Source organism: Cheilinus undulatus, linkage group 17 (assembly GCF_018320785.1).
Source record: "Cheilinus undulatus linkage group 17, ASM1832078v1, whole genome shotgun sequence".
Lineage (NCBI taxonomy): Eukaryota > Metazoa > Chordata > Actinopteri > Labriformes > Labridae > Cheilinus > Cheilinus undulatus.
This window is the reverse complement of record NC_054881.1, coordinates 13,168,382-13,185,139: the sequence shown is the minus strand read 5'-3', so window position 1 is coordinate 13,185,139 and position 16,758 is coordinate 13,168,382. Positions and strand designations below refer to the sequence as shown.

At 38.5% G+C, this 16,758-nt stretch overlaps 1 protein-coding gene across 1 annotated transcript in view; it reads left to right on the top strand.

Moving 5' to 3' along the window:
- Positions 1-16,758, top strand: part of pappaa (pregnancy-associated plasma protein A, pappalysin 1a) — a 180,343-nt gene that overhangs the window by 49,285 nt on the left and 114,300 nt on the right. Inside the window, exon 7 of the mRNA XM_041811536.1 lies at positions 5,330-5,831. Coding sequence (XP_041667470.1) covers positions 5,330-5,831 — 502 coding nt within the window. The remainder of the gene's footprint in view (positions 1-5,329; positions 5,832-16,758) is intronic.

Here is a 16,758-nt window from a genome sequence, read left to right as displayed (position 1 = left end):
TATAAACCCTTCACCTAGAAATGTCCATGTTAGACTTATAACAAGCTACCTGAAGGTCAAATGATGCTATGTCCTCCTGTAGAATACAAAAGTTTGTAAGATATCAACCTCGTTTTAAGTGAAAAATTATTTCTTCGTGACCTCTGCCAAAAACACTACAGTACCCACAATCCTAGAGTGTGACAGTGACGTCTCTGATTGGTGGAGTTGATGGACTCAACAAGATGAATGTTGACTAGTGATGCCAATGAAGCAATTTTTACATGAACTACAATACTACATAATCGTCATTAAAGATGTAAACACTACAATGAAGTTAAGTGTACAAAAAGGTACATATATTGTTTGAATGCTTGAAAAACTATTCTTAACAACAAATTAAAGAAACTGCAGAGTAATGGGATATGCAGTTTCTTCAGCCTTAGTAAAAAAAAATATGTACACACAGTGTTGTGCCTTTGCTGCCTTTTTTACTCAGTGCTGTTTTTGTGCTAAATCAAATGCTTTATTGTCAAAATTATTCAGGTAGCTGGTTAGCTTGTTTCATGCATCAAAAACGTTGCAATAAGGATTTTGCGAGATGTCTATGGAGGATTTGAATGGTAAATTTGACTCCCAGGACCAGAGCCGCCTAAAACGTGGGCAGTCACTGTTGAGCTCTGTACTGCCTCCATTTATGGGGAACAATGTTGAGCAATGTAGCCAACAGTTCAAACCAGAGCAGAAAAAAACACAAAGAAGAGTCATTTGAAAAAATAGTGGACCTTACTCAAACTTTTTTAGGAAATATCACAAGTCAGAAACTACAAATGTATAAAGTTAGCTCACCTGGGCACAGAGACAGACAACAGCAGAATAGCAGGGCGGCGGATGAGCCAAGAAGTAACATAGGCGTTGTCTGCGTGAGAGAGAAATCCACAGTGGATTAATCTTTAGACAGCGACAGCTGCACCATTTGAAATGCTAGGGTTCAATTTCGTACATAAAAGGAGTATAAATGAGCCTTAACAATGTGCTAGCATAGGGAAAAAGCTGCTAACTAGCCTATAGGCTATGATGAGATATATTTATCAGCTTGATGAAGTACAACACGAGTTATCAGATACAAAGTTCAATCAGATTGTCTTGGCAGTTTTAAATGTTTTCATTCATTTCAATTAAAAGTTGGAAGCCAAATTAGATGTTTTTTTTTTTTTTAAAAGCGAGTTAACATGCAAATGAACTTTGGAAAGCTTAATGATTTAGCTTAACTTCTTTATCATCTTTTTAATGAAATATATTTTTCTTTTAATTAAATAGGTCTAAAATCATGCTACTTTCCTGCCAGGCCAGCTTATTACTTATTTTTTAAACATGATATATTAGTCTTTTTTTGTCTCAGTAATTACCTGAACACATTTCCAAAGCTATTGAATAATAAAAAAAAAGAATTATCCTCTCCTGATGCCACAGGTAATTTCTATCAGGTTTCTATCCATTTGTACACAAGTGCACTTCCTTGCTTTGAACATTAAGAGGCATCACCTCTTTATTCACGGATATATGGACATCAGTCACATACGGAAATGAGGGTCAAGACTACTGTGTCTTGCATGGATCAATGCTAAGCTTTATTTATGAGTTATAGCAGTCAAGATGTCAAACGGTAGGGGGTGCTGCTCAGAAACGAAATTAAAAACATTGTCGAGGATGAGGCTTAATGACATGCTGAATCATGGTGGATAGTATAAATCTTAAAAGCTAGTTACTACTCCAAACCACTTACTTCATACTGTCAAATGCAGTATTATTGCACCCTGAGTTCAACTGTAGGATATATATATATATATATATATATATATATATATATATATATATATATATATATACATATATATATATATTATTTTTAATCTGTAGTATGCTTTGCTGGTTTCCAGTTTTCTTAAACCAGGTAAACAGTAGCCCTGCTAATGGCTAACGCCACTACAATGTAATATCTTAGTGTGACTGCAGAAAGTAGTGGAGAGGTACCACCTTGAATTTGCTGGGTTTTCAGTTAGGTTTTATAATATGCAAACTGAAAATGCATATAAAAACAGGCATATTGAAACCCTACTTGTGACTCTCTTAAATGACGTGAGTCAGCCTAAGGGCGCTCACAGAGAAATTCAAGAAGACGGGACTGAAAGAGGCAGTGATCTTAAAGCATACAAAAGCCTTAATGCCTATGTAGGTGTCCACACGAATACCTCTTTGTGTAGTTTTTCTTTAAAATGTCAAAATATGCTCATCAGACATACATTTAATGGAAGTTCCACAAAGAGGCGTTCGCCAGTCCTCTCTCTGTTTTCAATATCTCATTCAGTTGAAAGCCATCAGTAAACAGGGTCACATTTTAAACTGTAACACCGGTGTTTGCTCGCATCAGCTCTTTTGGTGCTTCTACTGCAAATGAGTCATTGCTGTTTTATGCTTCATACAATGATTTGCAGTTATTTAATACTGACATTTTAAGCTTTCAGAGCTTTCTGTGTATAAAATGTGTGCTATGTAGAATAGGTTACCACATGGATTTTGTGAGCAAAAATATAACCAAGGAACTGAAGTGTTCCTTTTGCTATCCAGACTGGGAAAGGACTGTCAGATGCAAAAGGTGTATAGCCTTTTAGGGTAGGATGCCCATGTGAAGAGTTCCACCTTACGGGGGTGAGCTTGGAAAATTGATCTGGCAACCAATGGCAGGAAATCGTCATGGTCCATTACAAGTAAGCCTATATCCCAGATAGACTGTTTCCTATATCCATTACATAGTATATGTTTCACATTCACCTCTGAAACTTTTACCTTTACAAAGCATTTGGAAATGGTATGGCTTTTCAAAAACATCTTGGATGGTGACTGGACAAATGTTCTGTCATAATTATTATGGGCCAATCAGAGTGACATGACAAAGGTTGGAGAATTGGGCAGCTCCAGTAGTAACTGCAGCTCAACAGGCAGGCACTGAGATATATGAAAGATGGACAAGACAGGCTGACTGCAGACTGTTAATCTCTGATGGCCACTCTCACAGACTGTACATCTGAAGCACTGTATATCTCAGAACAGAAATTCACACTAAATCTTTAGGAATAAAATCAGATGAAACTTCTGTTTAGGGTTAGGGTAAGGGTTAGGATACCAAAAGTTAAAAACTGGATCTGCGAAACCTCCTAACAAAGCTGAGTAAACAGTCTGCAAACAGGAGTCCTCCATGAAAATATTCTATGCAGCTTGCATAGCGTATGTAGTGCCGTTAGCTACAGAGTTAATATACTTATTAGAGCTAATGGGCTACGTAGCTGATGGGGCTAAAGCTAAGCTTACAAAACATATCTACATTATCTGCATAGTTCCGTTAGCTTTAGCTATGTTTGCTCAAGCTCACGTTGCTAAAGCTAACTTAGCTTTAAATAACAAAGCTACATAGCTAGCATAGCTAAAGCTATGCTCACAAAGAGGCTATATAAAATACAAACAATATAATACAAACTATATATATATATATATATATATATATATATATATACACACACACACACAATATAATACAAACAATAAAGTAATTGTATTGTATTGTATTGTAAATAAGCTATGTAGGTACATTATCTGCATAGCTATGTTAGCTTTAGCTACATTTTGTAAAGCTCTTGTTGCTTAAGCTAACTTAGCTACATTGTCTTAAAAAGTGAGGAAAGTGGGGAATTACAAAGCTAGTGTAGATATGTTATCTTTAGCTACAGCTAACGAAGCTCAAAACAAGCAAATGGAAGATTAGCGATATGCAGCAATTAAGGGCAGCCTCTTTAATGTCATCAGTCAGCAGTTTTTCACGTGACAGCCAGCATTTCAATGGGAAAAATATAAAAGTTGTGTCTTTCACAGTGGCTTTGTCACGACAGCTATCATAACAAGATACTTCCCATTACAATAATAGAATTAGAAATTTTTCTTTCTTAGAAAGCCGATGAAAATAATTAAAATAATATACGAAGTATATATATATATATATATATATATACGTAAGTAGTACGACCTCAACTCACAGATGTATTTTATAATATTAATGTAGATATTTTTTTTTTCTGAAAAATTTAACATTTTGTTCCCTTAAACTGTTATTTTAAACAAAAAAAAAAGTGCCTTTAATGGCATGTAGTTATTACACGTTTCATCGGTCTTCCCTGCTGAAATAAAATATAAATTAAAATACATAAAACATATGGCAACAGCTGTAATTATTAATAAAAAAATGTAGGTTTCCGTCAAGCCATTCATTCAGTCAGTGAGTCAGTCAGTCACTCAATCTAAAAAAATTATATTTGGCCAGTGTGTATCTCTTTTGTTTCCAAATATTTTTTGATTTCAATATTTTAAACTTTATCAGCAGTGTTTTCTTTACTGACTACTGGGTGATGGCCATCATTTCTGATGACAGCACTGGCTGTTCTATTGATATAATCAGATGTATCGTTTTATAGTGTATATTTAATATCCACTAGTGATTATGATAAATATCATAATTTATTAAGTGTGTTTTTGTGAAATTTTGAGTAGCACTACATCTACTTTGTGACAAATTCAGTATTTTTACTTTGGTGTCTGGTTCTTCATTGGTTAAATATTTAAACTTGGTGTTTCTTCTAGCATTCCTCTACTTCTCTTCAAGATCCCTTATTTCTGTGTATGTGCACACAGCCGTGCAGTCTCATGCCCGGAAAAGTATGCATGACCTTCCAGCTTGCAAGACATGGCATTCATCAAATTAAGAACACTGATGTGAACAGTTCGGCTGTTTAAGAACACGTCATGAATCTGGTCTGGTTTTTCTTAAAACATTTCTGAAGAACAAATTTATGAAATCTTTGGAGATATTGGTAAAATAGGCCCAGGACCTTTATATCATTTGTAATGCTAGGGGAATGGGTTTTTTTTAATTCATTCTTCAGTCAGAGTTTATCTTTTTGCATGCTTAGAGCAACTTTTTCTAAACATGGTTTGTTTACTGACTGGCTGAAGTATAATTTCTCATAAAAGTGATTCACAAGGAGGCTGGAATTCAAATGGGGCTTATCTTTTAAAAGACTGAGAATATTTAGAGATCCTGATATCCCCAAGACTCCTAGTCTATTACTTATCAGATAAAAGTGCAAGAAGCAAAGATTCTTAATGTTATTGTAGAGAAAGGCCAGGTAGGTGTTGCTTGAAAAGTATGAAACATAGTCATCTGCAAACAGTTTGAATCTGTAGGTTGTGTGGTTTGCATGTTGTTTCTGACCTTGTGTCTTTTTGTAACATTATCCCATAGGCCCCCCAGATGTGGAGCAGGCTTGCGAGCCAAGTGTACGCACCTGGAGTCCCAATGCAAGAATCGAGCAAGGTGTCGTTGGCCTGTCTGAGTGCCCTCTCCAGGGCTGCATGCTTCAGCTAGAGTTCCTCCACCCACTTGTACCAGACTCCCTGACTGTGTGGGTCACCTTCTTCAGCCCTGAGGAAACAGCGCTACCAGCAATCCACAACATCTTACTGCTGACTGTCAGTGGGAACAACATTTCACTGGGCCCTAGTAATGTCTTTTGTGACACTCCATTAACACTGAAGCTGGACATAGAGGAAGAGGTGTGCGGGGTTCAGTTTTTCACTATGGAGCAACACCTTGAGATTGATGCCACCCTTTTGGCATCCAAGCCAGACTGCACACTCTGTAGGCACTGCCAACCACATCGCTACCGCCTACTACGGCAACCACCTTTCACCCATGCACCACACGGCCTTTTACTGAATGAACCCTCTCGCCGATACACCGACAGGTGAGTAAACTGGTAGGTGAATATTAGAGCAACAAGTTATACAGTCATGTGCATAAGTTTTAGGCATGTAGGGCGTTAAGGACTTATCATGGGGCTTGATGTGCCACAACCTGGGGCTGGCAGCCAGAGTCAGGCTTAATACCGTTGAGCTCGACCTTGACTGCCAAGTCAAGGTCAAGGTCAACGGTATCTCTTTTATCCAGGCCTTTTCACCCCGGGTGATACACCAGGAGACTGCTGGTGGTTTTTGTGCCCTTGGGACATCCACAGCACAACCAACATCTTGTGGCAACCCTATTACCTGCCCAGGTTGTACCTACTTGCCACATCCACCCCTGACTCCACCTTAAAGGTTCAGACCTGTTATTTTTTCATCAGATTGTATTTCCATGCCCTCAGACGGGCTAACTCGCCATTACATGCCGTACTTCAGGGTCACTTTTTGGTCCAAACATGCCTAAAAGTTCTGCACAGTACTGTACATCTAAATGTTTAATCTGGATGCATGAGACGCTGTTTGGTTTGGTCTTTGGCTTCATTTTTTCCTAGTGGAGTAAAGGGGTCGGTGTTACATTTTTACAATTGTTTCAAGTGAACTATTTTTGTTTTTACAAGTTTAGAATTGCTGAGTGACTAGCATTTTGCTTCCTGCCTATGTGATGTTATTGGGGTATTTTGGAAGCACCAGTACGGAGCTGTTTGTCTATCTGTGGAAAGTATCCACAAAAAATGTTGGTGTAATCCCAGATATCCTTTCCAGTACCCCCAGGAGTGCTAGCAATCCACCGCTGCTTCTGCCGTTTCAAATCTGCAGCCCAACATTTGTTTCCTGAGTCACAGGTCAACGCCTGCCCACATTTGTTTTTTCCCATGTTCCATGAAGCAAAGGCAAACAGATGGCTTGTTAAAGGTATTATCTGCACACTGTGGTGAGAGTTTAGTGCTTTGCTTTCATGGAATGTGCTGACTCGGTAAAGACCGTGCTATACATGGCACCGCTGCGTGTTATGCCATCTCACTATCGTGCTGTCAGCGTGGTTCACATGAGAAGGAAAGTGCTTGATAACAGGCGAACGGGTGAGTATGCATGTTATGCAAGATGGAGCGATGATACCCAAGTGGCATTAAGTGGCCTTACACAATTTCCTGATTGAATAGCAGTGACTGTAGAGGACAGTCTGCAGTAAAGACTTATTTATTTGGGGTTTGGCACACTTGAGTGATTATTGATGTACTGTAGGTAGTTTCGTTGCTGCGGTATATTATACTAGTTGTGGTTGCATTCCAGTGGTGGTGGTCAGTGGCACTGGCAGACTGTTTTCTGTGTGAGAGCATATGGGATCTTGTCTCTGTTAGATGGTTGGAGGAGTGTTGTAACAAGGAAGAGTTCCAGACTCATTACAGTTTTGATTAAGTGCAACAACGCTGTACTGATGTGTTGCTCTATCCATTAAATAAGCATTCAATAAAAAAAAAAAAAAATACATGGGAAGGAAAAGTAAAAGAGGACATTGTACAGAGATACTCTGCAATGTGACATGGTCAATCAATTGATTTAACATTTAAAATGATAAAATAGACAACATGGCAATGTGTCAAAGTTGAGACAGCCGCAAAAAGGAGTGGGGAATTCGTGAAATGCTGAAAGAAAAACCCTGGACTGAACATGTCACAGTTAATTGGGTTAACAGGTTTGTAAAATGATAAGCTTTAAGAAGAGTCTTTCACTGAAAATGTCTGGAACATTATGAAGTGGAAAAACAACCAAGGAGACTTTAAATTGTTTAACAGCTGCAATCCTATATCATGCAAGAACAGTAAAACGTCACTTTCACTTTCAAAATTACAGAACCAGGTCCTCTCAGTTTCCAAACACTTGTAATGTGTTTAAGAAAGAGGTGATTCTTCACTGTTACACATATGAGCCCTGTGCAAACTGTTAACTCTCTCTGTAAGGTAAAAGGTCAATGCAAATTGCAGAAGATTCAAGAGTCAGAGCATGACAGAACAACTTATGATAGCAAGCAGCAGAGCCTCAGTGAACCAATCTCTAACATTAATGCTGGTGCATAGACTGATTCCTGTTACCAGTGATTCACGGATCTATAATGTACAGATTGGTTAACCAATTCTGATCGGTTTATCTTTACATCACTACTAAACAGTATACAAGGTTCTTTTTTAAATCTAGGATTCTGACCTAACGAGAAAGACAAGATGTTAAAAAATTGCACCTCATAGGTTAGGGTTAGCCACAAACAGAGGCTGCATTGATCTCAGGTTTGAATCTTGATCTTGGTGCTGCTTGGTGCATGTGTTCCCCTGATCCTTTATCCCATATTTGCAGGCGCTCTTAAAATGTCCTATCTGATAGAGGACAAAAAATAATGTAAAAAAGACAAACAAAAAAAAAAAAAAAAAATGGCCTGGCATGCATTTCTATGGATCCCAGCATTCTCTGATTAGGAAAGCACTTGCAATGCACAAATAAAAGGGGCCATATTTCAACAGCACTTGCAGTAATGACGAAGCATGGATCAGCATTTTACACTGATAATTTGGTTGCATTGGCACGGGACCAAAGCAATTGGACAAAGAAAGCTTTTAGGATAAAATACTAGGTATTAAAAGTGTCTTTTGCATCAGATTTTACAGTTAATGTGGGGTTTCAGTGTTTTGAAAATCATCACATTTTGTTCTTCTTTCAACTTTGGGGTTTTAGGTACAACTACTGTGGCATTCTAAAACAAACTTTCAGATCCGAGAATAAGAGCTGTCCAAAAGAAAGAACCAAAAGTCAGAAACTTGTCAGCCACATTGTTTTAATGGCTAATATGAAGCCCCATCGCATTCAGTGTGTCACAACAAACAGAGCCTTTGACATGGTAAAGGATGAGAGCAAAGTTCACTCCAATGTTTTGGCACGCCACAAATCCAATGTTAAGTGCTCTGTTTGATCGCTTCGCTCCAGCTGCTGAAATACTTTGTTGACCACACAGTGAGCTGCTGCTTCTTGCAACATGTTTCCACGGGGTTGGATAGAGCAATGGAGGTCTAGATTGTGGGGGGTGATTGACCTCCCGCTGTCGGGCCACTGGCCTTCACCTGAGCTGGGGCGAACTGAGCAAGAGGACAACTGACATCTTGGCTTCTCCGGCTCCGTCCATGGGTGGTGGTTTGTTTGGAATGGCTAGGGGCTGGGAGGTCAGGCTGACAAAGTAAATTATGGTGGGGAGTAAGAAGGGTAGAAGTGAAGAGGAGACACAGGGGTGGAAGGTTGGACCAGTTGGGGGTAAATCATTGCAAGGCTCAAGGGGGCCAATAGGTGATGGAGGAGAACATTGGGGGGTTGAGAAAGTATGAAGAGAGAGGGTGGAAGGATTGGGATAGTTTGACCCCATTCCTCTGAGGCACCCTGGCCCATGGGCTAATCCTCTTCCTGATGTGGGTTTCAGAGCTGTCATTTAGTCAAAGCCTATCTCAGAGGTGATGTGAAGAGACCTCCCGGCCAAAAGAGAGAGGGCAGCCCTCCACCCCCACCCCACCCCACCCCAAGTATCACAACTATCCCGGACCCCCCTCAGTAATCGGACTCCTTCATGGTGGAACTCAATTCTCACCCATTGTCCCCCCACTTGAGTCTGATTCTGCTTGATAACTCAGTCTACCCTCCATCTTCTCCTAAAATGTTGACATCTGAATTTGTTTGTTTTTATTGATGAACACTTTTTTTAAAGAAGCTTTGGAACCAACAATTCCAATGCACCATTTCCCAAAGATATAATTTATGTGGGAGTTATGCTTCAACATGGTCAGAACTTTTTTTATTTCTTTGTTATTTTCAGAATGCCAAAACATCTTTCCAACTTAAACTGCATTCATTTTGGATTAAGTCCAGTTTGTAGCATCAGTCTAAGAAAAGAGTCAATATTTTAAGTAAACTATGAAAGTTTTGGCACCACTTTCACTTTCCACATAAATTTTAATTCCCTCTCATCGCTCATTGATTTTGCATCTCAACATCCCGCCATGCCCCGCCCTTATAGGAAGTTAGACATTTAGAAATGAGCCTTGCGTAATCCTCCTAATATGAACCATATTCTTGGGTTCCAGACAGAGTGAACACTGTAGCCCTCGTGGGGAGTCTTAGGATGTCTGCTGCACTCGCCAGAAGTTCTCCAGCCCCTTGCATTTGAGGATATAACACATATGTTGTGAAAAGGAATGAAATGGAAAGACTAAAACAGGCATTTTAACTGTTTTTCTGTGAATGTTGCAGAAGACTTAAATTTCTTGGTGAGCTTTTGACTTTATTAGTGAAGGTAAAATACTTCAAATTAAGGGCTTAAATCACGGGTTTAATTATAAAACAATATTACAAGTGATGTTTCTAGTGATGTTTCTGGTTTGTAGAATGTGAATGTTAGCAGTGCCACCATCTTCGACCTCCAGTCCTCTTTGCAGGTTGACGTTAACATGCCTGTTCAGAAAGTCATTACTCATTGCTTCAGTTATATGAGAATATACTCTGACCAAGTCTATATACAACTTTATCCTTATTTTCTGGGTCTAAGTGGTGCTAAACAACGCTGCACCTACAAGATGCTATCAGTGCTCTGATACAAATCTTTGTCAAAAGAGCAACTGGATTATTGAGCTCCTTGAAGACGTTTCGCCTCTCCTCCAAAAGGCTTCTCCAGAACTGAAGTTGCCATTTTGACGAAGATTAGGATAACCATGATAGCCTACATGGACGTTGGTGCTATTAGTTTACTGTTGTTTACAATGGGTGTAAAAGTACAGTAATTGTTGGAGATGGCAATGTTGCGATTTCAAACTGGCAGTCATACATAATACTGTACTACATTACTACATACTACATACTACATACTAAGACGTGCAATGACGTTTTCACTGATTTGAATTGAACCTTGATCAACCAATCAACGGATTTATCCAAATTCAAAAACTGGTTCCTGAACCTAAAGGCTCGCTATATTCATTTCCATGAAATAAAGCTTCTTTAACACGTGTTACTGTGGCTTTAGTTGTTATACTGTTGTCGTAGTATGAACGGTTGTGAAAATTTCCTTGGCACACCTAGACTTGCCTCAATGCAAACCATGTGGGGGCCACTGTATCAATCAAGAAGGCCATCAGCAGGCACTGGGTCATCAGGGTGAAGCCAAGCCAGGACCCCAGCTCGTAGGTGTAGCTGGGGCAGGGACCAGCAGGAAGATCCAGATGAAGGGGTTTGTGACAGGATAAGGAATCTTCCTGGTCTTAGAACCTGGCGGATGAAGGTTCCATAGAGCAATGTGAATGGAAAAATGGCTGATCTGATGGAACAAGAATACAATTAGGGCCATTCGGATCTGCTGCTCCCCATAGGTGGACGGTGTGTACAGTGGGTGGTTGATCTTATAGGCCATCCATGCTGCAAAGCCCCAGTCGTAGGTACAGTTCTTAAAGATGTTGGGTAACGGCATTGTCTTATGAGAGAAGCGATGGACATACGGTGTCTCCAGCAGCCTCTTGACGTAGTGGAACGAGTGACACATACAACATACAAGTGTTATGTACGTGTTTACTGGTGGTAAAGTCATATTTAGGGGTGTAGATGAAGGGTACAACATCAGTAAATGACCAACGGGTATAGTCTGTCAGAAAGAATGTAGTAAGGTCACAATTAAGTCATCTTAGAGATTCATCAGAAGCCAATCTTTATATGAAAGAAAATCCTTTTTTTTTCATGTGCTCAAGGCGTACACAATATGTGCACTCTGGTAAAGTAAGGGTTTAGAGATGACCTGGAGTCTGTGAGGTAAGTTGTCAAGGTGTTGGTTGGACTGGGTATCTAGTTCTTTTTTTTGTTTGTTTTATTGATGATCTGTCAATGTCACAAAGATGTGGCTATGCAAAATTAACATCCTTAAAAATGTTTAAATACTTGACATGAATGTATGCCATTAGTTGTTTTAAGATGTCACATCACAGTGAAACCTCAAATGTATGTCAGCTGCCACACTCACAAAGGCAGACTTGCCCTGTTTGTTGTTCTTGCAGGCTCGATTATGATATTTTCTCAACTTCCTTAAATTTATCTGCTTTTCTCATCTGGGATCTGTCAGCCAAGAGCAACAAACAGCTACAGAGCGGAAACACATCCATATGCATGCTCACATATAAGCCCAGCGCGCACATAAGTGAAGGCAGGAACACACACAGATCATCACAGCTGAAGCTGTTCTTGCTCTCAGTAGCAGGCACATCCATTAGCACATACTTCCATGTGAAATCACCTGGCGCTATCAAAACATCTTTGAAAGGCATATTACAGCGCCTGACTTTGAGCTTGAGCCAAGATAAAACCGGTCTTCCTGCAGGGGTTCATAAAAGAACGTCTGGATGCACAAAGACGCATCAATGATAAAAACTTAACATGTGGGATACTGTCTGAGAGTGGAGGAAAGACGTTTTTAGACAACACACATGCAACATACAATATATTTCGTAATCAGCAACACATAAGATTGTGATTTTAAAGTTATGTATCAGTGCTTTTACATGCATAGTAAAGTTTAGGTATGGTTACAGCTGGATTTGCAATTTTTCTTGAATACTGTCTTTGAGTATGAATGCACAGCAGAGAAATCAGTTTATTGAAAGGGACATGCCCCCTTTCTGCTGGTTTTTCTGCCAAGATATTAAATAGTCATGTGCATACGTTTTAGACATGAAAGGCGCTAAGGATTATGGTGGTTATATGCTTTCTCTTATCTTAGTGGTGAATTGATGGACATACTCTTGTGTTTCTTTTGTGTTTAAATGAGCAGTCTGAGTTGTCAAGTCACTGCTGCATTTACTGTTTTCTTTGATAATGTATGGACTTCTATTGTGATGAATTTGGCAGAAACAGAATGTGTCTCTCATCAGATACTTAACTGACTGTTTGCATAGCAATGCTAGCAGAGAGCGGGGCTAATGGCTACTGCTTTGAGAGAGACAAAGCCACAGCTTACTTCTGTCAATTAATCTAAAATTAAGCATTAATCTTAAAATGTTTCTGTCACAAATCACTCTGTTAAGACACTTTTAGGAACCCTTCCGCTACTGTAGTTGGTAGGTTGGAGAAATTTACCCAAACCTTAAAAAAGCTAGACATTTGGCTGGCCACGTAGACAACTATAGACAGACTGTAACACAATAATCTGTTAAGTGATTTTGTATCATTGTGTCATTAGGTTGGGTTGGTTAATTTATTTGGGTGTCACGTACGCCACTGATTTCAAAATTTTGCCCTTGCCAAAAAAATGCCTACCTCGAAAATAATGAAAACTTTCAAATGGTCTAAATCAAAAGTTCCATCACAAATGATCCTCAGTCTTTTTACATGTTTATTGCAACTGCATACAAATATATCTAGTGTATTCAGAGACAACTTTATGGCTTTTCAGGAGCAACAGGAAGTTGCTTTGATTGGCCTGGCATAACGTAACAGGACGTCAAATCATCGAAGGATTATTTTAAAGGTTCTGCCCCCAAACACTGTCTATGGCAGAAGTTTCCAACCTGTTTACCCTAGGCATCCCCCAACTTGTATCTAGGAAAAGCCCCCTGTGGACCAACTTTTAATTGTTTCCGTTAACAAAAAAAATCAAAATATAATAGGCCTACTTATTTAATAGGTTCTTGCCAGAAGTAGTATGTATAAACTTTCCATTATTACAATGGCAGATAAAAAAGGAGGCTCTTTTGATTTTCTTGAAAATACTCAAATGTTTAAGTTTAAAACTTACAATTTTCTTCTTTGAAAGTCATTTATTTATGTGAACTGAGGGTAAACTGGGGTTATCCAACCACTGTTTTCAGCTTAGTTTCTTCTGATGTTTTTAACTTTACAATGCAGTGAATTTCTAACTTTAAAAACTTTAAATTTGGGGTTTTATAATGCCAAAAATGTATGATTTTTTTTTTTAAACTTAGAAACTTCATATCCTTTTCATGTAAACATCCAGCCCTATAACCTCAAAAATGTGTTTATTTTTTTTCAAATTTTGTTTTTTTTCCCTTTAAAATTAGCGTATCCTCTTTATTACACACGCCGATGAAATCGGCAGGGGGATATGTAGAAGGTTCCATATCTTTGTTTGTTCGTTTCTTTGTTTGTTTGTTTGTGCACAAGATAACTCGAGAATGGAAAGTTGGATCTTCACCAAACTTTCAGGGAGTATTGGGATAGTGACAGGGAAGAATCGATTAGATTTTGGTGATGATCTGCGCACCCATTCGTTTTTTGTTGGACTTTGAAATTTTGAACACCATAGTAATTGATGTGAGCGTAAGTTCCTCGGTGGCGCTGCTTAGGCGTGGGTCTGCCGCCTCAGATGGCCATTCTAGTTTTTACTTATCTTTTAGGCTGACCCTAGTATGGTTTCTTACATTATGTTTCTAATTATTATTTTAAAAATACATTAATGTATGTACAGCTATTTTTTTTTTGCTGCAAACATAAAAAGGTATCCTGTATACCACTTACTTGAAGTAGACAACTCTGATTAAGAACTAACATGCGGATAGCCCTTATATCGAAAACCTACTTACTTCACCCTGTTACCTACAGTTTGAAGGCGATTCACGCTCTTTCTCATTGAAAAGCAATATCTTGTTCCCTTTTCCCCTGTTCTATTCTGTATGTTTGCTCTGCTCAAAGATAAAGTCTCCCACAGCTTGACTTTTCCAGGGGCTAAACTAATTCAATTAGTGGGGGCATGTTTGAGAGTATCCTGGAGTTCCACCAGTGTGAGCCAACATCGCAGAACAGGACACAGTGTGGTACAAAAGCGAGTCTGTCAGGTCAAACATCCAGTGTTGATGATAATAAAGCCAACATAAATATCTCATCCTAGGTACAGGTTTCACTGGGGGGAAAATCATTTTGTTACTTGATCTTCAGGTCCATTGGTTTTTATGTTAGGAAAGCACAACTTTGTCTACTTTTATCTGCTGGAATGTGATGAACAAACATAAAAAGCATAGAGGAATGAAAATCAGGGGGAAAACCGAAACAGTTGATTAAAGTCAGAAATGTTGTGAAGAAAATAACCATTGCTGTTTTTTTGGATGTTTATTTTTATGGAACTCACGAGGGGAGAAGATCATCATTCACATGAGCAAACATGAGCTCAATGAAATGGATTTTTATGTTTTTATTGTCTTTTGAACATTCTGGTTTTGCAAGTATAAAAAATGGACAGTACTTTTCTACCTTAATGAACAAAAGACTTATGATTTCAGTCATTTAAACACACAAACTAAAACACACTCAGTGATGATGGCAACCAAGCTGGCATGCAAGCAACACGGAGCTCATAACAATCAGCATATGCCCTGGCGTTCATGTGAGCAGAACAATATCCCTGCATGTATGTCACTGTATTTACATCATTGCAAAGGGCATTCCAAAATTAGCTATACTGTACTTGATGGTCCACATGAAATGATCTACGCTTAACTCACTCCTCCTATTTATCCCCATTTACAGATGTAACCCTCCCATATACATAATTCTAACCATCTACTTTACCAATACAAGCCATGATTATACACAACAATCTTGCAATCCTATCTAGTCATGCATTAACAAAGACAACATGTAGTACGCATCCATGTCACTCATTTTGCCAGAAGTCCCACAAATCATTTCAAAAATGAAACTCAATATTTTAAAGATTGTAGTCTAGTAATTTAGTGTAAAAGAAAAATAATTTTTAAGTGATCATACTTATCAGTGTGAGGTAGGATCGGGTGGTACCCAATTTTTAATACTGGTAAACTGTTCTAAAATTTTTCACATGATACACGGTATTTAAAAATCAGATTATACCAGAAAAAGATCCAACTAAACACTTGCAGTGTGCATGCAACCACCTGAGGAGCTGTGCGTTTCATTCAATCCTTTAACAAAATGCTTAAGCTAATTCAAGTGAAAAAAAAACCCCGAGTATGTTTATAATGGTAGCACTCAGTCATTTTAAGCTGCAACATTATTTTCACTCTTCAGTGGTAAATAGAATTACATTAGAACAGATTATCAATTACAAAATGTAATATCTTTTTCCTTTCCCTCTGTGCAAAACGGCGTATGAATGTTCTCTTTTCATCCCTCTCCCAGAGGCTCATTGAGAAAAAATGATCAGATGCTATTATCAGACATGATCTGGTAATGTGAAGTAATACTCCATGTACTTATAAACCAGGGGTGTCCAAATTTTTCCACTGAGGGCCACATATAGAAATATATAACGATGGTGGGGCCACTTTCATATACCTCACCTTGAAGCTATTAAAGTTATAAAAGTTAGTAAAGCCAGTCTAATGTAGGTTAAAATATGCTTAGTGATCAAGTATGCTGAATTGGGTAGTTGATGGCTGACAAGGCAAATAGCCAGTCATTTTAAGGATTTTTGGGAGGCCTATTAGATTTCAGGGGGCCCTGGCTACCACTGGATCTAGCCTTGCTATTGCTACTGCGACTTGCTGCTGAAATCCATCAGGGCATTAAGACACTGTTATTATTTGTTATTATTTGTTATTATTCTGGTCTGAAATAGGTTTACCATTTACAGTTTTGTCTCAGTTAAGTCACAAAAAACATAAATGAATTCTTCTTGTCAAAATGTTTGTTTACATAATTAACATGCTAGCAAGGCCTTGTGCTGAAACTATGAAGTACAATATAGTCAAGCACAAGCTTCATATTCTTATACGGGACATATTACATTTTATTCTAGAACTAATTGCGGGCCAAACAAAAATGTACCATGCTGCAGTCGGCCCCCAGGCCTTAGTTTTCACACCCCTGTAAAAAACAGATAAAAATGGGCCATAAATACCATTCTTTTTTGCAAACTCTTGAATAAAGTAA